This window comes from Hyla sarda, chromosome 10 (genome assembly GCF_029499605.1).
Source record: "Hyla sarda isolate aHylSar1 chromosome 10, aHylSar1.hap1, whole genome shotgun sequence".
NCBI classification, from domain to species: Eukaryota; Metazoa; Chordata; class Amphibia; order Anura; family Hylidae; genus Hyla; species Hyla sarda.
Window position 1 is genome coordinate 89,274,677 of NC_079198.1, and position 22,993 is coordinate 89,297,669.

At 41.3% G+C, this 22,993-nt stretch overlaps 1 protein-coding gene across 6 annotated transcripts in view; it reads right to left on the reverse strand.

Moving 5' to 3' along the window:
• Positions 1–602: 602 nt before the first annotated feature.
• TTC12 (tetratricopeptide repeat domain 12) overlaps positions 603–22,993 on the reverse strand; it is a 135,875-nt gene continuing 113,484 nt past the window's right edge. For all 6 annotated transcript variants that reach the window (XM_056542902.1, XM_056542900.1, XM_056542901.1 and 3 more), the window contains 3 exons: positions 14,290–14,389; positions 2,152–2,377; positions 603–924 (listed from right to left, as the gene is read on the reverse strand). In XM_056542902.1, coding sequence (XP_056398877.1) covers positions 837–924; positions 2,152–2,377; positions 14,290–14,389 — 414 coding nt within the window. In that variant the 3' untranslated portion in view covers positions 603–836. The remainder of the gene's footprint in view (positions 925–2,151; positions 2,378–14,289; positions 14,390–22,993) is intronic.

Below are 22,993 nucleotides of genomic sequence, written 5' to 3' on the forward strand. Positions count from 1 at the left end.
GTCTTTAGATTGGCACTATTACAGCAATACCCAATTTGTATAGTTTCCATATTCTGACCCCTATAACTTCACTATTGTTCCATATATACGGTACTATGGAGGCTCTTTTTTTTTTTTTGCTATGACCTGCAGTTTATATTAGTACCATTAAGGTATTGATCGCTTTATACATTTTTTTCTGGAATATGGTGTGATCAAAAACATACTATTTTGGGAGTTGGTAATTTTTCTTTACATTTATTGCATTCACCATTCAGGATTAATAATGTTATACTTTAATAGTTTGGCCAATTCTATACGCAGTGATACCAAATATTTTTATTTTTATTATTATGGATATTATGGATTATATGGATAATAGGAAAAGAAGGGGGATTTCAATTTTTTTTATATGGAAGGGGTCAATGTATGTGTGTAAAACCTTTAATAAACAATGTTTTTTTACAATTCATTGGTTTCCTTAGGAGACATGTATGTGGAATAATTAGATTCCTCAAAGATTTCTCAAACAGATTACTGTAGCACCATTGAATAACATTTATCTGTATCTTAAAATAATCATAACCAGGTAAAATAATCCAATAAGTTTACTAAACTGGTTGCCAAACTAGTTTTTATTGGTTTTGTAAGTGGCCTCAGATTGTTATTACATTGTGATAATATAACAGTACAGAAATGAATGCACATAAAAAATATACAGGTAGTGGTCCTTCAAAAAGAATGCTCCTATAGTTTTAACAATTGTAACAACAATGTTTCTTTTTTTTATAAACAGGAGAAAAAACATTTGAAAAAATATAACTTAATCTATTTATAAAATCTGTACTCTTGAGCTGTTAACACTGCTGTGGTCCCTTGCATACATATTTCCTACAAGAGTTTAAAATCTCAATTCCATGAAGCTCCCGAAGTTGCGCCATGTATCTAAAAAGTACAAAAAAAATAATGACTACAAATAGCATCAAGACAGGACATCAATGTCGGAGATTCCATGAAGCCATGTATGGTGATATACAGTACCATGTAAACTGTCTAGATTACTTCTAGTTAAGCCAGTTGTGTTAAGAGAAATCAGCCCTAAATAGACACTGGGAAGAGGAGAGCATACCTGAGCATACTGTTTTTTTAACGTCTCAGCCACCAGCTGCTGAAGAGTTGGAGAGGGAGGCCTTCCCCCAAGCTCCCTGGAATGAGAGCTTCCCCAACCCTGCCTCTCACCAATGATTAGAGGGGTATTCCAGGATTTTTTTTTCTCACTTTGCTACAGGGGCTGTAAAGTTAGCATAGTTCATTACATAGTGTCTGTACCTGTGTTTGATCGTGGTCTCTCAATTCTTATGTGAGTTTTACCCAGATGTTTATTTTTAACAGCATACAAAAAGTGTTGTCTCAGGTTTTTCCAGGTTGCAGTGCAGTCTGAGACATTACATCACTAGTCTATTGTTGAAAGAGAGCCTGTCCGCTTAATGGGAGGGTGGGGAGGAGATCATTCTCCACAGGGCTGCAGGGAATTGTACCAGGTGTGCTTCAATGGGTGGGGTGGATAATGTGTGGGAGGGAGAAAAGCAAATTCACACTTACAAACAAGGGATCCTGGGACTTGTAGTTGGAGGAAGACAACTACAAGAGGAAATAGCCAATTCACAAAAAGAAAGCAGGAGCTTTTGGTGGACTCAGGACACGGCCATTTTCCTCCAAGACAAGCACAGATCCTTCTTAAGCATGTCCATTACTGGCTGGTAGGTAAGTAGTAAATGCACCTTATGGTGACCCTTCAACCGCTTAAGCACTAGAGTTGTCAACCATTGGTGAGAGGCAGGACAAGGCACTTTGCATGACTGAGAGCAAAGATATTCATGTTTTCTCCTTTCCATTGCCCATTTAGAAAAAAACTTCTAAGAGTTTAAATACTAATAAATTTATAGTAAAAATGGACAAACCCTTTAATTTTCTACTAAATGCTTTTTCAGAGTTGACTCTTTGAAGCGTGCTTCTCTATCCATGATGGCAACACATTATGTATTTGCCGATGCTAAATGCCTCACTAGGAAATACCATGACCACACTGCAAGCAGCAATAGGTTACTGTGTTCACATATAATGTATAGAATCATATGTAAAGAAAACATATTTTTGAGGGGGGATAATTACCTTGGCTCTGCAGAACAGAGTTTCCCTAGTGCTATAGCTGCGTTCCGCTGTACAGAGGGTCTCTTGGAGTCTCCACCAGCATGGGTCAGAAGTAGCTTCAGAATATCAGGCTGCAACCAGGTAGAGGCTGCTCCAGGTAGATCAAAGCAATTTCCTAAGCACAGCGCAGCGTTTCCAATAGTGATCTCATCCTCAGATCGCAGCAGGTTTACCAGGGTGACAAAATCTAAAAGAAAATATTAATTATTGTAGCTTTCATTCTATCTCACTCACTCTATTTTCCAGTTACCCTCAGCAACACCTTTTTTGTTCTAAACTTTGATTTTGGGATCAAAATGTTGCTTAAATGCACTAGACTGGTCTTACAATCTAATTTGATCCTCTACAATGTAAAGTCATAACAATAATAACAACAACAAATAATGTAAATTACCAAATGCCCGTCTCTCAGAATTATTAGGGTACGTTCACACATTGCATATTGCCAGTGGATCAGTGGTGGACTTTTAAGTTTATCTACTTTTTTTTATAACTGCTCATTTTGTTTGGGGCTCATGTTGTGCTCAATTGTGCAGCATGAGTATCGGGCAAGTGTAACGTTGAGCTGGGGGGGGGGGTGATGTTTATTCTTTATATCCACACCCACATTGCAGAGTAAGGCTCTGCAATATTTTTTTTGTTTCATCCCAGACTCAGTGTTAAAATGAATTATGTCATTACAAAGTACAATTGGTAGCACATAAAACAAGCCCTCATATGAATTGTAGCTATAAGAAGGCAAGGAGGAAAAAACTCCCCCCCCCCCCCTTTCTGGTCCTAAAGGGAAGACACATATTCCTATTGCTCTCCACTGGAGAGTGTGCGGACTATTCTATACCAGGCCAGGCACATAAAATGCGGAAGAATGAACATGAAATAGGGAGGAGGGTTGGCTATATAAAATTTGAGGATTTGACATGAAATGGGGGGATTTCAACATTTGTTTATTATTTCGCAATCACATATTGAAATCACAATATTTACCTCCATAATCGCATTCGCACAATTTCACCAAATCATGCAGCCCTGTTGCAGAGGTGGAAAGACGCCTGTCTGTGACACACACTCTGGATCTACAGATGAATCCTAACTATCTCCTTATGTACCTAATTCTAACAAAAAAAGAAGCTACATTTCTTCCTTACTAAGACGAAAATAGAGTGTCCAGCATGGCAGATCCAATAAAAACCAATAGTCTTTATTCAATCATGGACACACAGGACGAAGGGTAGTAAGTGACGCGTTCCGTTCATATCACATGACATTGGTCATATGGTATCAGGTATGACTAAGGACATGTGATACAACCAAAACACATCACTTACTACCCTTTGTCCTGTGTGTCCATGATTGAATAAAGACTATTGGCTTTTATCAGATCTGCCATGCTGGACGCTCTCTTTTCCTCTTCGTTTTCTTCAAGGTGATGGTCCTCACCTGTCCGCGACACGGTTGGGGTGAGCTGGTGTGAACTGTATTGCATATTTCTTCCTTCCTGTATACTTTTCTAAAGCAGCATAGATGCACACGAAGCAAACATACCTTTTTCACTTTACAAATTATTAGTTAGACCAAACATGGAATGTTGTATACAGTTTTGGGCATCAGTGTAGAATAAAGACATATCAAAGCCTTAACAGGCAGACAACAGTAGTAGTAGTAGACGGAACAGCTATACTACAGAATAGAATAAACCAGCATTATTCAACCAGTGTGCAGATGTACATCCATAAGTGTGCCTCAGAGCCAGCGGCACTTAACCATATACTGCACCCTGTTTGGGACCCCCTTATCTGTAAAAATGTAGCTCCACTCCTTATTTTCCATGCCTGCGTGCTGGCTGTACCAATTCCCTGTCCCTAAGATGGAGTCATATGGAGGAGCAAGAGATGATACACATCACTCTGCCTCCTTCACTGTGCCCATGCTCCTTGCTTGAATGCAGTGTAACGCTATGGAGGAAGAAGAGTGACCTGTGTTATTAGGAGCAGAAAAATAGGAGAACAGAGCTACATTTTTACAGAGAACAGAGTCGCAGACAGGGTGCAGTATACAAGTAAGTGCTGTTGGTCCAACACAAAGGAGACAAACTACCTACAGATGGATCCTACCTACAGGAGAAATACCATCTACAGGGGAAAAACTATCTACAGGGGTAAACTGCATCTGAATGTGCCCCACAGCAAAAAATAAATAAATAAACAAAGAAACAAAAAAAATCTAAGCTGTGCCCTGAACTGAAAAAGTTTGGGAAACACAGAGATAGACAATCTATTTTAGATCAATGTGGTGTTCTCTGTGAATTTGCCATGCTGGGTTACTGCAGTTCAAATCTCAAAAAAACAACCCTTTTTATCCTAAAATATATTCATAAAAAAAATCATTCAATTCAAGACCACTGCCTCTTAACCAACGTCTAGGTAGGTATACACACAATTTTGAATGACCTTACATAAAAAAAACATATCTAATTAAGACCACTAAGCTGTAATGCCAAGTTTAAATTGTGTAAAGTAGAGTCTACTTCTAACACCTACAGTTTAGTTCCAAATTGATATTTGGAAAAAATCACAAGTGATATTAAATCTACCTATGATGCACAACACAATATGGCTTTTCAGTTTCTCTACACTATGCAGAGCATATTTGCAAAAATAGAAATACTAGACACCGAGGCACTGTTAAATAACTTGCATGCTGGGGAATACAAGGCAACACACCTAGGGAGCCACTGGTTTCCAACCAAGTTCTATACATCCATGATAGCTGGCATTATCACACACATTATACCTGTCATTTATCATCTTTTTGTCAGCTTCCAGCTTCCATCCCACCAGCTGAAAATTATGTTTGTATGATGTGAATATGACCGCACGAAAACGTTTCTAAAAATCCAATCGCAAAGTCAAAATGTTTACTTGTAATTGGTAGATTAATTGGTTAAAATTGCAGGTAATTGTGCTGTTTTACTCTATTGATAAATACAAAGGAGAGGAAATTCCTGAACAGCTATACGTACTGTATGTTCGATAATTCATTAGGAGGTCTACTGTCTTTACTTGGATGTAATTGCAGGTGTGAAGTAGATGGATGAGAAAAAGACAGATGAGAAATGATGTCTGCATCTACAATATATCTCAAAGATTTATAACCCTTTGTGGGACAATTACTCAATTGTCCTATTCACATGGCTACTTAAATAGAATCCATCACCTAACATACAGTATATCCAATCATTTATAACATACCAAAAGATTGCTATATTGGTGAGTAAAGAATGGTGAACTAAGAATAAATATTAATGGCACTTAAATGGACACTGTCGGAAGCAAAAGCGTTTTATTTGTTGTTTATCTAGACAAACATTAACCTTTCTAATATACTTCATTAATGTTATCTTTTTTTTTTTATAGAAATCATTACTTAAAAAAATAAAATAAAAAAGACCATTGGAGGTCCCAATACCATCCAGAACATAATCCTGTTTGGCTGCAGTATCATGTTTGTCCTAGTTAAAGCATACACTGATTTAATTCCATCCAGAAAGTGAAGGTGGGACTAGCACTCCTCTTTGTCCTTTCAGACTGCGGCATGAAAATATAGAGGAGGGGGGTTACAGAGAATCCTGCAGGTATTGGATGAAGAGACCCACCACATCACAGAAAACTCAGGGAGGTTGTCAATGTATAGTTAGTTAAGGGCGGGCACAGTGCTTGCCTCTGGCATGCCTTTCCTGAGCAGTGGATGTCAGAATGAATAAGTAGCAGATAAGAGAGACTTGAGTCAAATTACATAAGCTAGACACATAAAAAAGAAATGTAAAGTATCTGTCTGACCTAGTGAATAACATATTTAAGCATTATTTTTTCTGGGATATGAAAGATACACTTTAATGTCCAACGAACAACGAATTCCCCACTGTGGCACCTGTTGGATGCAGAAAACAGGGTAGTTGTGATTCTAGGAAACCCTTGTGCAATTTTGTCCAGAGTCGGCTCTGGTCAGTAGTAGAGATGAGTGAATCGAAGCTGACGAACCCAAATTTGTTACAAATTTCAGGGAATATTTGATTCGCAACGAATGCGAATATCGCCACGATTCTATGGTGCGAATCACTTCCTTAAACTTCATTTTACAGCGTTCCAGGCTCCAGGGCATCTAAAATGGTGGATCCACATGTCATTACATGAGGCAAGGGACACTGGGAAGGCGGGAAGGCAAGGCGGGAAGGGAAGTAGGCGGTATGACCCTGAATCACATGCAGGATGCAGCCTATCAGCAGCCAGTCACCCCTGTGATGTCACAGCCCTATATAATTGGCAGCCATTGCGGCCAGCCACTTCATTCATTACACTGCAGAGAGATAGGACGAACAGCCTGTGTGTGTGTTACAGCAGAGAAAAGCACATTCCAGCAGCGTTTAACATCCTCTTAGTCACATCAGTGTTCTCGTGGACGGATAGCATTGTTTTTTTCACTGAAAAAGATTTTTCCTGCAGGCATTAACCTCCCAGTCACTTTCTTCAGCATTGTATTACAGAGAGGGGCAGATAGCTGTGTGTTGCCTCATACATTTCAACAAGCCGCATCAACTTCATAAACCTTAGCAAAGGAGGCAAGAATAATTTTTCAGCGCAATTCAGTGTATTTGTTCCACAACAAATCATCTGCTGGTTATACTAGTCTGTAGACGGTATAATAACCAGCAGGACATTCCTAATAGTCTGTAACAGAGTGCAATTTTGTGTTTAGTACACAGCTTTTTTTGGCTGCAGCACTGTTGTGTACTGCTGGTGTATTACAAAAATATGTTTTTTTTAAGGGTTTTCTGCCCTCATCAGTGCATACTGCATACGTACATCTAAGTAGTGTACTATTTTGTATGTGTTAATCTGTCAAGAGCCTACATACTGTGAAAGCACAGACAAGAGCCTACATACTGTGAAAGCACAGACAAAAGTTTTACAAAAATTCAGCGTTTTTAGGCATATTGTATAGCATTTTTCTACCCTCATAAGTGTATACCACATACCTACAACTAAGTAGTATACTATTTTGTACTTGTTAATCTGTCAAGGGCCTAGATACTGTGAAAGGACAGCCAATAATACACATCTGCTGCTGTTCTAGACAAATACTGTTTTAAGCGTAGTGAAGCGAATTGTACTCCCCTCATATGTGCAATAAGTATGTCAGGCAGAGTAGTGCCAGGATGTGCACAGAGGAGTGGCAGAGTCCTAAATTCATCAGGCGCAGGCAGAGGTCGCAGCTGAGTAGGGGTGTGTGGCAGCCGGAGTCGCAGCGAGAGGTCTGAGCTCCCATTGTCAGCTAGCAGTCGTGTCGCGACCAGCAACCCAGCAGCCATGATTGATCGGTTCACTCGGTCATCCACTTCATCCCAAGTGAGGTTCACTCGTTTATCCACTTCATCCCAAGTGACATCCGACACCCCCAGTCAACAGTCAGTGGGTTCCTCAGACTCAACCCTCACTTGGCATGGCCCTCATGCTTCTGCTGCCACCTCCAGGCTCTGTCATTGTGCTGCTCTATGGTCTCCTCATTCTAATGGTACCACCTCCACACTCTGTCATTGTGCCACCATATGGTCTCCTTATGCTAATGATACCACCTCCATGCTCTGTCATTGTGCCACCATATGGTCTCCTCATGCTAATGCTACCACCTCCAGGCTCTGTCATTGTGCCGCCATATGGTCTCCTCAAGCTGATGATGCCACCTCACGGTTCTCTCATTGTGCTGCTCTATGGTCTCCTCATGCTGATGCTGCAACTTCCAGGCTTTCTAATTGTGCTGCTCTATGGTCTCCTCATGCTGATGCTACCACCTCCAGATTCTCTCATTGTGCTGCCATGGATACTGCAAAACATAATTAAGGTGCTGGTCCCCAGTTTCAGAAATTCCTTGCATTAGGGTCACTTTCAGGACTCCTGATGCCACCTCCAGGCTGTGCCATTCAACCACTATATGGTATCCTCATCCTTTAGCCACCTCCAGGCTGTGCCATTCAGACACTATATGGTCTCCCTATGCTGCCACAAACTCCAGGCAGTCATTCAGCCACTATATGGTCTCCTCATACTGATGCCACCTCCAGGCTCCATCATTGTGACATGTGACTCCTTGTTAGATTTAGTCCTTTGTACCCACATGTCGGGGCTCGGGACACTAAAACTTGGGAGTTAAAAGTTCAATTTCAAAATCCTCAATTTCAATGTAAAAATCTTAAATTTCCATTTAAAATTCTTAAATTTCAATGGTCTCCTCATGCTTTTGCCAACTCCAGGCTGTGCCATTCACACTATATGGTCTCCTCATGCTTCAGCCACCTCCAGGCTTTGTCATTCAGCCACTATATGGTCTCCATATATTGATTGTGTATTGTAGGAAACATGTGGGTATCCTTGAGTTACTCTCCCAGCATTATTGCCATGTTGATACCAGACCAGTAATAAAAGGAATATTGCCAAGGACTAGCAGAAACAGGGAACTGTGGATACTGACCACCAGCTGTGGGAATTGACTGACTATCCAGGTGGTAGATTTACCATTTTGAAGTTCCTCAGTTCCAGTAGGCTTTAAGTCCTTCATGCTTTGTTGTGGTCTTTAGTTGTAGAATTAAGTTGTATCATTTATTCAAAAATTCATACATTTTTATGGTCTAGTCATGCTGCTGCCCACTCCAGGCTGTGCCATTCAGCCACTATATGGTCTCCTCATGCTTCGCCACCTCCAGGCTGTACCATTCAGACACTATATGGGCTCCTTATGCTTTCCCCACCTCCAGGCTGTGTCATTCAGCCAATATTGTTTTCTGATGCTGCTAGGACTGTCTTGGTTATCATCTACAAATGTTTTTATGGTAGCACTAGCAAACATACATGCTCAATAGAGATTTCAACATTGATCTTTTAATGTTAGTGGTTGTGAAGCCCTCTTATGTACGCATCCTGCTGCCTGATCCAGGCTGTGTGTTTCAGGAACTACTTGGCTTACTGATCCTGCAGGGCCTGTGCCTACATTTTTTTATGTTAGCACTAGCTGACATACATCTTCTATACAGATTTCAATATTCACCTTTTAATGTTAGGGGTTATTAAGCCCTCTTGTGTACTTCTGCTGCTGCCTGATCCAGGCTGTGTATTTCAGCACCTATATGGCTAAGTGATGCTGCTGGGCCTGTGCCTAAAAAATTTTGCTGTTAGCACTAGCTAACATACATCTTCTATACAGATTTCAACATTAACATTTTAATGTTAGGAGTTGTGTAGCCCTCTTGTAAACTCATGCTGATGCCTGATCCAGGTTGTGTATTTCAGGAACTACTGTGCTTAGTGATGCTTCTGGGCTTGGTCCTTAAATTATTTGATGATTGCACGAGGTAACCTACCTCTTTAACCCCTTAACGACGCAGGACGTATATTTACGTCCTGCGCCGGCTCCCGCGATATGAAGCGGGATCGCGCCGCGATCCCGCATCATATCGCGTCGGTCCCGGCGCTAATCAACGGCCGGGACCCGCGGCTAATACCACACATCGCCGATCGCGGCGATGTGCGGTATTAACCCTTTAGAAGCGGCGGTCAAAGCTGACCGCCGCTTCTAAAGTGAAAGTGAAAGTGACCCGGCTGCTCAGTCGGGCTGTTCGGGACCGCCGCGGTGAAATCGCGGCGTCCCGAACAGCTGATCGGACACCGGGAGGGCTCTTACCTGCCTCCCCGGTGTCCGATCGACGAATGACTGCTCCGTGCCTGAGATCCAGGCAGGAGCAGTCAAGCGCCGATAATGCTGATCACAGGCGTGTTAATACACGCCTGTGATCAGGATGAGAGATCAGTGTGTGCAGTGTTATAGGTCCCTATGGGACCTATAACACTGCAAAAAAAATGTAAAAAAAAAAGTGTTAATAAAGGTCATTTAACCCCTTCCCTAATAAAAGTTTGAATCACCCCCCTTTTCCCATAAAAAAAATAAAACAGTGTAAAAAAAATAAAAAATAAACATATGTGGTATCGCCGCGTGCGTAAATGTCCGAACTATAAAAATATATCATTAACTAAGCCGTACGGTCAATGGCGTACGCGCCAAAAAATTCCAAAGTCCAAAAAAGCGTATTTTGGTCACTTTTTATATCATTAAAAAATGAATAAAAAGTGATCAAAAAGTCCGATCAAAACAAAAATCATACCGATAAAAACTTCAGATCACAGCGCAAAAAATGAGTCCTCATACCACCCCATACATGGAAAAATAAAAAAGTTATAGGGGTCAGAAGATGACATTTTTAAACGTATAAATTTTCCTGCATGTAGTTATGATTTTTTCCAGAAGTGCGACAAAATCAAACCTATATAAGTAGGGTATCATTTTAACCGTATGGACCTACAGAATAATGATAAGGTGTAATTTTTACCGAAATATGCACTGCGTAGAAACGAAAGCCCCCAAAAGTTACAAAATGGCGTTTTTTTTTTCGATTTTGTCGCACAATGATTTTTTTTTCCGTTTCGCCGTGCATTTTTGGGTAAAATGACTAATGTCACTGCAAAGTAGAATTGGCGACGCAAAAAATAAACCATAATATGGATTTTTAGGTGGAAAATTGAAAGGGTTATGATTTTTAAAAGGTAAGGAGGAAAAAACGAAAGTGCAAAAACGGAAAAACCCTGAGTCCTTAAGGGGTTAATAGAGACTTCAACATTGATCTTTCAATCTTAGGGGTTATGAAACCCTCTTGTGTACTGCTGATGCCTGCTCCTGACTGTGTGTTTCAGGAACTACTTGGCTTACTGATGCTGTTTGGCTTGGGCCTTACATTTTTGGATGTTAGCATTAGCTTACATACACGCTTAATTGAGATTTCAATATTGATCTTTCAATGTAAGGGGTTATAAAACCCTCTTGTGTACTGCTGATGCCTGCTCCTTACTTCGTGTTTCATGAACTACTTGGCTTACTGATGCTTCTGGGCTTGGGCCTTACATTTTTGGATGTAAGCACTAGCTTACATACATGCTTAATAGAGATTTCAACATTGATCTTTCAATATTAGGGGTTATGAAACCCTCTTGTATACTCCTGCTGCTGACTGCTCCTGTCTGTGTCATTCAGCAAATACATGGTTTAGTGATGCTGCTGGGCTTGGGCCTTAAATTTTTGGATGGTAGCACTAGCTAACATGTATCTTCAATAGAGATTTCAACATTCACCTTTTAATGTTATGGGTTGTGAACCCCTCTTGTGTACTCATGCTGCTGCCTGCTCCTGTCTGTGTCATTCAGCAACTACATGGTTTAATGATGCTGCTGGGCCACGGACATTACCTATATATGATTATGGTAGCACTAGGTACCATACATCTTCAATGTAAATTTCAAAATTCATCTTTTATTCTTGGAGATTGTGAGGCCCTATTGTCTCCACACTCCAACTCCAGGCTGTGCCATTCAGACACTATATGGTCTCCTCATGCTTAAGCAAACTCCAGGCTGTGCCATTCGGCCACTATATGCTCTCCTCCTACTGATGCCACCTCCAGCTCTGTCATTGTGCTGCCATGTGATATGTGACTGCTTATTAGATTAGGTCCATTGTACCCACACGCCAGGGCCCGGGACACTAAAACTTGGGAGTTAAAGTTCCATTTCAAAATCCTCAATTTCAATTTCAAAATCTTAGATTTATATTTAAAATTCTTATAATTCAATGTTCTCTTCATGATTTTGCCAACTCCAGGCTGTGTCATTCAGGCAATATATGGTTTACTGATGCTGCTGGGCCTGGGTCTGGGAATAACATTTTTTGTTATGGTAGCACTAGCTACAAAAAATCTTCGGTTTAAATTTCAGAATTCATTTTATAATCTAATCTAATCAATTTTATTCTAATTGTGAGGGCTTAGTGTCTACTCATGCTGCTGCCAACTCCTGGCTGTGTCATTCAGCCACTATATTGTCTCTTCATGCTGCCAAAACCTCCACGCTGTTTCATTCAACCACTATATGGTCTCCTTATGCTGCCAACACCTCCACGCTGTGTCATTCAGCCACTATATGGTCTCCTCATGCTGCCAACACCTCCACACTATGTAATTCAGCCACTATGGTCGCTCTGCGGCAGTGATTCTAAAAGTGATACCGGTAATCTGCATGTCATTCTGAATAACAGTATTATTTCATTACCCCAGCACACTCCATATGCATGATAGAAAACAGAAAAGTGTTCTACACCCCTATTGATGCTCTCTGTAGGCCAGAAATAGCCGGTTTTAATATAGATTCACCGTGAACAAATTTGGAACAAAACTAATCGGCAAAATCAAATTTTTTTAAAGTTCGCTCATCTCTAGTGAGCAGGAAGCTCCATCATTAGTCTATGTCAGTGGCTGCTACAATGCATTCAAACCCTTTCACTTTTTTACATTTTTTATGTTGCTGCCTTGTGTTAAAATATGTTTTGCCCTGTCAATCTGCACCCCACTCCTGTCAAATGCTGGAGTCCCCTGGAGTCCTGGCTGTGTCATTCAGCCACTATATGGTCTCCTCATGTGGCCAAAACCTCCATGCTGTGTCATTCAGCCACTATATGGTCTCCTCATGTGGCCAAAACCTCCATGCTGTGTCATTCAGCCACTATATGCTCTCCTTATGCTGCCAACACCTCCACGCTGTGTTATTCCGCCACTACATGGTCTCCTCATGCTGCCAACACCTCCACGCTGTGTCATTCCGCCACTATATGGTCTCCTCATGCTGCCAACACCTTCATGCTGTGTCATTCAGCCACTATATGGTCTCCTCATTGCTGCCAACACCTCCACGCTGTGTCATTCTGCCACTATATGGTCTCCTCATGCTGCCAACACCTCCACGCTGTGTCATTAAGCCACTATATGGTCTCCTCATACTGATGCCACCTCCAGGCTCTGTCATTGTGCCACTCTGGGGCAGTGATTCTAAATGTGATGCCGGTAATCTGCATGTTATTCTGAATAACAGTATTATTTCACTACCCCAGCACACTACATATGCGTGTTAGAACACAGCAAAGTGTTCTATACCCCTATTGAGGCTCTCTGTAGGCTAGAAATAGCCATTTTTAATTTAGATTCGCCGCAAACAAATTTGTAACAAAACAAAAATGTTTTTTTTTTATTTGGCGAATCGGCCGAATCAAATTTTTAAAAATTCGCTCATCTCTACTGAGCAGGAAGCTCCATCATTACACTTTTTTTTTATTTTTTATGTTGCTGCCTTGTGTTAAAATAAAATAAAAAAAATATGTTTTCCCCTGTCAATCTGCACCCCACTCCTGTCAAATGCTGGAGTCCTTGTTGCTGTACTGTAAACTGTGTAACTGAGCCAGGTGTAGAGAACCCAGCCCAGCAAATTGAGTGTGATGAAGCTGCATTATATATACCATCATTGCTTACCTCCTGACCCTCCAGTGTACATAAGCAAGAATTAAATAAATCTGAAATGAATAAAAAATCTATGGTTTGGATTCTAACAAATCCAATTTTTTGGTGACATTTGGACCAAATCACTAATGAACTGATTAAACTTGATTAAATGTGTTATCATCTTTTTCAGTTAGTAATAAAAAAGTATCAAGTACTGGTGCCTTTCAATTTTTTGTTATAATTTCTGTCATGAAACTTAAAATACATTAAAAGAGAGAAGCAAAAATGAAAGATATTTATATTCTTTTGGTCCTCTAAAATAACAATCACTCTGTAAATCTTTAACTTGTTGAACAGCCAGAATGAAAACCCAAAATAGGAACTTTCATGTAGCTTCATAATAATATATTTCATATATATACGATACCATATAACATTGTCGTTTTCATGGTATAAAATTTGCAGACATTGCTGCCATATTAGCTCTTTTAATGCACCTGATTGGCTTAGAGGATTTGGGGCCTGAAGATGGCCTCAGTTGTCCTTGTACTTGTACTTACTATGCCAGGTCACAAGTGTCCATTAAATGTAATTATTATTATTTTAAACCAAAGTCTTTTTTCTCATAAAGTTAACTCCATCAACCCATGTTAGTTTACTGGTACTCAAGTTATACTCACTTTTATCATACTTATAAACTTCTTTCCTCGCTTGAGTGTCCTCTTTGGTACAAACAGCAAGCACCTTTACGGAATATTGTGAAGTCTTTTTTCCACCTGTCTATATAGATGAGCAAAAACACTTAAATGGGCACTTCCAGATGCAAAAACTTTATGTGCTGTTACTTATGAAAATTAAAGACCTTTTGTGGTTGTTTACTTTTTTTTTATATTTAATAAAGAAAACGGCTCCTGAAAATCCCACCACTAGGGGTTGCCATACCTACTGGGACACAAACAAGTCCTGCAGCAGCATGAGGCTTGTCCATTAGTCATGGACAAGAGATGACTTATGGACAAGGCTGCCTGAGCAGACACACCAATCACCAATCACAAGGGAGGGACAGGCCCCATTCTGAGAGGATTCCTAAAACTGTGAGATAATGAAAAGGGGTATTTTTTTTATAATAATTATAGGTGATAGAGGCATACAAATTAGATGTGCAAGGTTAGGATTAGGTACTGAGTAACATATTATTATTCTTTTTTTGTGGGATCTGACAACAAGATAACAAAATAATATTACAGTAGGAATAGCTGCTATTAATATTCTATGTTAGCTTCTTTACACCATCAAAGACATCTTATCCCCGCAATATAGCGAGCCCGTGTGACATCATGCCCCACCCCCTTAATGCAAGTCTATGGCAGGGGGCGTGACGGCAGTCATGCCCCCTCCCATAGACTTGCATTGAGGGGGTGGAGCGTAACATCACATGGGTGCGGGGTCGTGACTTCATGATCTTCCATCCCCATGGTCAGGAGGAATTAGCCTGAGAGCCTCCAGCGCTTCCAGAAGCAGTTACAGGTGGTGCTGCTTGCTATATTGCGGGGGTCCCCAGCGGCGGGACCCTGGCGATCTGACATCTCATCCCCTATCCTTTGGATTGGGGATAAGATACCTAGGGGCGGAGTACCCCTTTAAGAAAACCTCTGTACATATGTCCCATTTGGATACTATAGAAGTAGGCCCCTTGTCTGGGGCTACCTTTATGAACCAGAACGGCTCCCATTCTAGTGAACCTGATACATTTATACATTACCAGCAAAAATGTATAGCTAGATGTAGCTCCTAGAAACCTTTCTTCAAGGGAAGAAAAGGTTTATTTATACGGTGCCTATTTGGTTCTCCTAAAGAGCATCGCATAAGTGTGTCCGAGTCCTTCATGCTTTTTATTTTATGCTTATAAAACAAGTGCACCACAAATACTGCAATATTGCCAACTATATGAATAATTAAGATATTACATAGAATACAGATACTTTAAGATTTTCTGGGGGGAAAAAAATCATAAAATATTAATCTCCAGCTGTTCATTAAGAATAATTTGAAAAGAGGAAAAGATTTGCAATTATGTTGTACATTTATGCAGTGTTCTTGTGAAAAATATATCCATTATTGATATGGATAAGTTCTAACACATGTAGTTATCTGCCGAAGATTTAGCTATGGGCACATCCAGCACATTGCTCTCCTTCCACTATTAACTACAGCAGTACTTGATATTTAAGAATTACAGTTTTCCACCTAATGCATGGCTTTTCAGGCTTCGGCATTCGTAATTATGGTGATATAAGAGCTCTGTGGTCCTCTCCAAGAATTACTTTATGCTATGTAATTATTGTGATTATTTTATTGAGATAAAAGTATCAGGAATAATTATTTCTGAGTAGCTAATTCCCTCCTTCCTCTTATTTCTGTGCCTCTAACGGAAAGTATTTTGTATCTTTTATTTAAATTTCTGGTGCAATGAGCATCTACAGGGTCTGTATTGTACGGAGAGAAGGAGTGCACCACATTATTATAAAGCTCACAAACTTTACAACAGTTTTCAAATTCTGCTAAAGTAGTCTTAAATGTTCACTTTAAATGGATTCTGATCTTGAAAAATTCCATTAAAGTCGAGCTCCAGGTAAAAAAAATAAAAATGACGTTTTAGCTACAGTAAGTCCCCCATAGCTCTATACCTCTCCAAAGTTTCACTTATCTGCATTTACCTATTTTAAAGATTCCCTACTGTTCTTTACCAGACCATACCTGAAGCATGTGCAGGCCATCTAGGGCATATGTACTATAGGGGCAGTGTCAAGCTGCTTTCAGGTATTCAAGGGCACAGGTCCCGGTTTGACCCAACCTGCTTGTAACTGGGTGGCTAGTCCATGTGCAGAACTCCTCTTTCTGTAGGAACTATGGGAGGAAGTTATCTTTTGCTGTGTTTTTTTTATGTCTGGTCCATCTCTAGACATTTCCTAGTGTATTTTTAGATTCTGTGCCTGATTTATTAAATTGTCTTATGAATTTTAATAAATTAGGTGCATCTTCACATCTGGGCAAAAACAAAAGAGATTTCTGAAGCCTGATGCACTGATGCAAGCGCACTTGCTTTGTAAATCTGGACCTATTTGTGCAAATCTTCACCATAAATCAAATTGTAGCAGTTGTTAGATTTGTATTCAGATGCTACATCTGTGAAAGATGTTTAAACTTTCAAGTACATTTCAAAATAGCTGCCCCTTAGAGTTCAAGTTAACCCCTTAAGGACCCAGACAATTTTCAGTGTAGGACCCAGCCATTTTTTTCACATCTGACCATTGTCACTTTAAGCATTAATAACTCTGGGATGTTTTTACATTTCATTCTGATTCCGAGATTGTTTTTTCATGACATATTCTACATTATTTTAGTAGTAAATTTTCGTCGATACTTTCATGACAAAATTGAAAATTTTTAATTTTTTTTAACTTTGAAGCTCTCTGCTTGTAAGGAAAATAGACATTCCAAATAAATTATATATTGATTCACATAAACAATATGTCTACTTTATGATTGCATCATAAAGTTGACATGGTTTTACTTTTGGAACACATCAGAGTGCTTCAAAGTTCAGCAGCAATTTTCTAATTTTTCCCAACATTTTCAAAATCTGAATTTTTCAGGGACCAGTTCAGTTTTGAAATGCATTTGAAAGGCCTTCATGTTAGAAATACCCCACAATGACCCAATTATAAAAACTGCACCCCTCAAAGTATCTAAAATGACATTCAGTAAGTGTGTTAACCCTTTAGTTGTTTCACAGAGAAAATTCAAAATCTTAATTTTTTACACTGGCATGTAGACCCAGTTTTAGAATTTTTGCAAGGGGTAATAGGAGAAAAAGTCCCCCACAATTTGTAACCCAATTTTTCTCGACTACGGAAATACCATATGTGTATGTCAAGTGTTCGGCGGGCACAGTAGAGGGCTCAGAAGGGAAGGAGAAACAATGGGATTTTGGAGAGTGAATTTTGATGAAAAGGTTTTTGGGGGGCATGTCACATTTAGGAAGCCCCTATTGTGCCAGAGCAGCAGAAAAAAAAACACATGGCATACCATTTTGTAAACTACACCCCTCAAGGCATGTAACAAGGGGTCCAGTGAGCTTTAACACCCCACAGGTGTTTGACGACTTTTCGTTAAAGTCAGATGTGTAAATGAAAAAAAAAATACAAAAGGAAATTTTTCCCCCCAAATTTACCATTTTTACAAAAGGTAATGGGAGAAAATGCCCCCCAAAATTTGTAACCCCATCTCTTCTGAGTATGGAAATACCTCATGTTAGGACGTAAAATGCTCTGCGGGCGAACTACAATGCTCAGAAGAGAAGGAGTCACATTTGGCTTTTGGAAAGCAAATTTAGCTGAAATGGTTTTTGGGGGGCATGTCGCATTTAGGAAGCCCCTATGGTGCCGGCACAGAAAAAAACAACACACATGGCATACTATTTTGGAAACTACACCCTTCAAGGAACGTAACAAGGGGTACAGTGAGCCTTAACACCTCACAGGTGTTTTATGACTTTTTGTTAAATTTGGATGTGTAAATTAAAAAAAAAATTTCACTAAAATGCTGCTTTTACCACCAATTTTACATTTTTACAAGGGATAATAAGAGAAAATGACCCCCAAAATTTGTAATTCCATTTCTTCTGAGTATGGAAATATCCCATGTGTGGACGTCAAAAGCACTGCTGGCGAACTACAATGCTCAAAAGAGAAGGAGCGCCATTGAGCTTTTGGAGAGTGAATTTGTTTGGAATGAAAGTCACGGGCCATGTGCGTTTAAAAAGCCCCCAGTGGTGCCAGAACAGTGGACCCCCCAATATGTGAACCCATTTTGGAAACTACACCCCTCACAGAATTTAATAAGGGGTGCAGTGAGCATTTACACCCCACTAGCATTTGACAAATGTTTGGAACAGTGGGCTGTGCAAATGAAAAATAAAATTTTTCATTTTCACGGACCACTGTTCCAAAAATCTGTCAGACACCTTGGGGGCGTAAATGCTCGCTGTACCCATTATTACATTACGTGAGGTTTCCAAAATGGGGTCACATTTGGGGGGGTCCATTGTTCTGGCACTATGGGGGCTATGTAAACACACATGGCCTTCAATGACAAACTTTCTCTTCAAAAGCCCAATGTCGCTCCTTCTCTTCTGAGCATTGTAGTGCACCCATAGAGCACTTTACATCCACATATGGGGTATGATCATACTCAGAAGAAATGGGGTTACAAATTTTGGGAGGCTTTTTTCCTATTTTCCCTTGTGAAAATGAAAAATTTAGAGTAACACCAGCATTTTAGTGACATTTTTTTTTTCATTTTCCCATCCAACTTTAACGAAAATTCGGCAAACATCTGTGGGGTGTTAAGGCTCACTATACCCCTTGTCACATTCCATGAGGGGTGTAGTTTCCAAAATGGGGTCACATGTGGGTATTTATTTTTTTGCATTTATGTCAGAACCACTGTAAAATCAAATGTATATGGTGCGCTCTCACTCCTGAGCCTTGTTGTGTGCCAGCAGAACATTTCACACCCACATATGGGGTATTTCCGTACTCTAGAGAAATTGTGTTTCCTTTTATCGCTTGTGAAAATAAAAAGTATGGGGCAACACCAGCATGTTGGTACAATTTTTTTTTTAACAGGTGGTGTAGCCCACAACTTTTCCTTTTCATAAGGGGTAAAAGGAGAAAAAGCCCCCCAAAATTTGTAGTGCAATTTCTCCCGAGTACGGAAATACCCCATATGTGGCGCCATGCGCATTTGAGAAATAAATTGGAGATTGCATAGGGGTGGACATGGGGGTATTCTACAATACTTTTTCATTTTTATTGGGGGGTACAGTGTAAGGGGGTGTATATGTACTGTTTTACCCTTTATTATGTGTTAGTGTAGTGTAGTGTCATGTTTTTAGGGTACATTTGCACTGGCGCAGGTTTACGGTGAATTTCCCGCTAGGAGTTTGCGCTGTGGCAGCTCAAACTTGCGCTGCCGTAGCTCAAACTTCAAGCAGGAAACTCACTATAAACCTGTCCATGTGAATGTACTCTGTACATTCACACGGGGGGGGGGGGGGGCAAACCTCCAGCTGTTTCAAAACTACAACTCCCAGCATGCACTGACAGACCGTGCATGTTGGGATTTGTACTTTTTGCAAAAGCTGGAGGCACACCGGTTGGAAAACCTTCAGTTAGGTTCTGTTACCTAACTCAGTATTTTCCAACCAGTGTGCCTCCAGCTGTTGCAAAACTACAACTCCCAGCATGTACTGATCGACGAAGGGCATGCTGGGAGGTGTACAGGGTGGGCCATTTATATGGATACACCTTAAAGGGGTACTCCGCCCCTAGACATCTTATCCCCTATCCAAAGGATAGGGGATAAGATGTCAGATCGCCGGGGTCCCGCTGCTGGGGACCCCGGGGATCGCTGCTGCAGCACCCCGCTATCATTACTGCGCAGAGCGAGATCGCTCTGCACGTAATGACAGGCAATACAGGGGCCGGAGCATCGTTACGTCACAGCTCCGCCCCTCGTGATGTCACGGGCCGCCCCCGTCAATGCAAGTCTATGGGAGGGGGCGTGGCGGTCATCACGCCCCCTGCCATAGACTTGCATTAAGGGTACGGGCCGTGATGTCATGAGGGGCGGAGCCATGACGTCACGCTGCTCCGGCCCCTGTATCGCCCGTCATTACGCACAGAGCGAACTCGCTCTGTGCAGTAATGATGGCGGGGGGGGGCCGCAGCGGCGATCCCCGGGGTCCGCAGCAGCAGGACCGCGGCGATCTAACATCTTATCCCCTATCCTTTGGATAGGGGATAAGATGCCAGGGGCGGAGTACCCCTTTAATAAAATGGGAATGGTTGGTGACATTAACGTCCTGTTTGTGGCACATTAGTATATGTGAGGGGGGAAACTTTTCAAGATGGTTGGTGACCATGGCGGCCATTTTGAATCCAACTTTTGTTTTTTAAATAGGAAGAGGGTCATGTGACACATCAAACCTATTGGGAATTTCACAAGAATGATGTGCTTGGTTTTAATGTAACTTTATTCTTTCATGAGTTATTTACAAGTTTCTGACCACTTAAAAAATGTGTTCAATGTGCTGAACATTGTGTTGGATTGTCAATGCAACCCTCTTCTCCTACTCTTCACACACTGATAGCAACACCGCAGGAGAAATGCTAGCACAGGCTTCCACTATCCGTGTTTTCAGGTGATGCAGAATGGCCAAAACAAAAATTGGAACAGGACCCTCAGTTTACGCAGAAGATTTTCTTCAGTGATGAGGCTTTTATGTGAATGGTGAAGTTAACAAACAAAACCACCGCTATTGGTCTGACACTAACCCACATTGGATAGATCCCTCCAAGACTGTTGGAACACAAAAATTGATGGTATGGTGGGTATATGGGGTACAAAGATAGTGGGGCCATTCTTCATCAATGGAAACCTCAAAGCCACTGGATATGCAAAATTGCTACATGATGATGTGTTTCCCTCTTTATGCACTGAAGCTGGCACATTTCCTGAGTTTTTCCAGCAAGATGGTGCACCACCACATTATGGGTGTCAGGTCCGAGCATTCCTAGATGAACAGTTTCCTGGAAAGTGGATTGGTCGTCGTGGGCCAGTTGAATGGCATCCAAGGTCTCCCGATCTGGCCCCCTTAGACTTTTATCTTTGGGGTCATCTGAAGGCAATTGTCTATGCTGTGAAGTTACGAGATGTGCAGCACCTGAAACTATGGATACTGGAAGCCTGTGCTAGCATTTCTCCTGCGGTGTTGCTATCAGTGTGTGAAGAGTGGGAGAAGAGGGTTGCATTGACAATCCAACACAATGGGCAGCACATTGAACACATTTTATAAGTGGTCAGAAACTTGTAAATAACTCATGAAAGAATAAAGTTACGTTAAAACCAAGCACATCATTGTTTTTCTTGTGAAATTCCCAATAAGTTTGATGTGTCACATGACCCTTTTCCTATTGAAAAAACAAAAGTTGGATTCAAAATGACCGACTTTAAAATGTTCACCATGGTCACCACCCATCTTGAAAAGTTCCCCCCCCCCCTCACATATACTAATGTGCCACAAACAGGAAGTTAATATCACCAACCATTTCCATTTTCTTAAGGTGTATTTATATAAATGGCCCACCCTGTAGTTATGCAACAGCTGGAGGTACGCAACTACAACTCCTAGCATGCCGAGACAGCTGTTTGCTGTTTGGGCATGCTGGGATTTGCAGTTTTGCAACATCTGGAGAGCTACATTTTAGAGACCACTGCACAGTGATCTCCAAATTGTGGCCCTCCAGATGTTGCAAAACTACAAATCCCAGCATGCCCAGACAGCAAACAGCTGTGTGGGGATGCTAGGAGTTGTAGTTTTGCAAGATCTGGAGGGCTACAGTTTAGAGACCTCTGTATAGTGGTCTCAAACTGTAGCCCTCCAGATGTTGCTAGGCAGCGCACAGGCTTCCGTAGGATCCAGGGAGCCAGCCGCACGTCATCGCTGCCCGCCGATCTCCACCGTCGATCATCACCTCCGCTGCCACCGGATGGGTAAGTGGACTTCGGCGCCGGTCCCTGTCGTATCCCTGTTCTGCCCCGCCTATTGTGGGTGGGCAGAACGGGGAAACCGAAAGTTAACCCCCCGGCCCCCGATCTGCTAATGGTCATCGCGTCTATACGACCAATAGCAGGGATAGGAGGGATGGCACCCCTGCCACCTCACTCCTATCCCTTCAGGGGGATCGTGGGTGTCTTGGACAACCCCGGTCCCCCTTATTTTCCGGGTCACCGGGTCACCATAGAACCGTATGACCCGGAATTGCACAAATCGCCAGTGTGAATTCACCGGCGATTTGCCGTGATCGCTGACATGTGGGTCTGATGACCCCCCTGGGCATTTGCGTGGGGTGCCTGCTGATTGATATCGAAATTCCCACGGCCGTACATGTACGTCATGGGTCCTTAACTACCAGGGTCCCATAATGTACCGGTACGACATGGGTCCTGAACAGGTTAATGGACCCCAGAATTTGGCATTCGGATTATCAGGCCTCTATGATTATGTCAATTGGAGTCATTAGACACATGTTTGGGCTATGGTTTGCAACCGTAAAAAATGAAGCCATATTCCACTCATCTGAAACCTGCCAAAATATGAGAAACACCTGCAATAGGACTTCTCAGCCATTCCTTATTTGTTGTTGTATTTGTTTTCGATCACTGCATCTTTTACTTTTTTTTTCTTTTAGTGCATAGTCCAGCTGTGCTTCAGTTTTAGATTGTAGATCCACAGTTTTGTTATACAATGCAGAATTC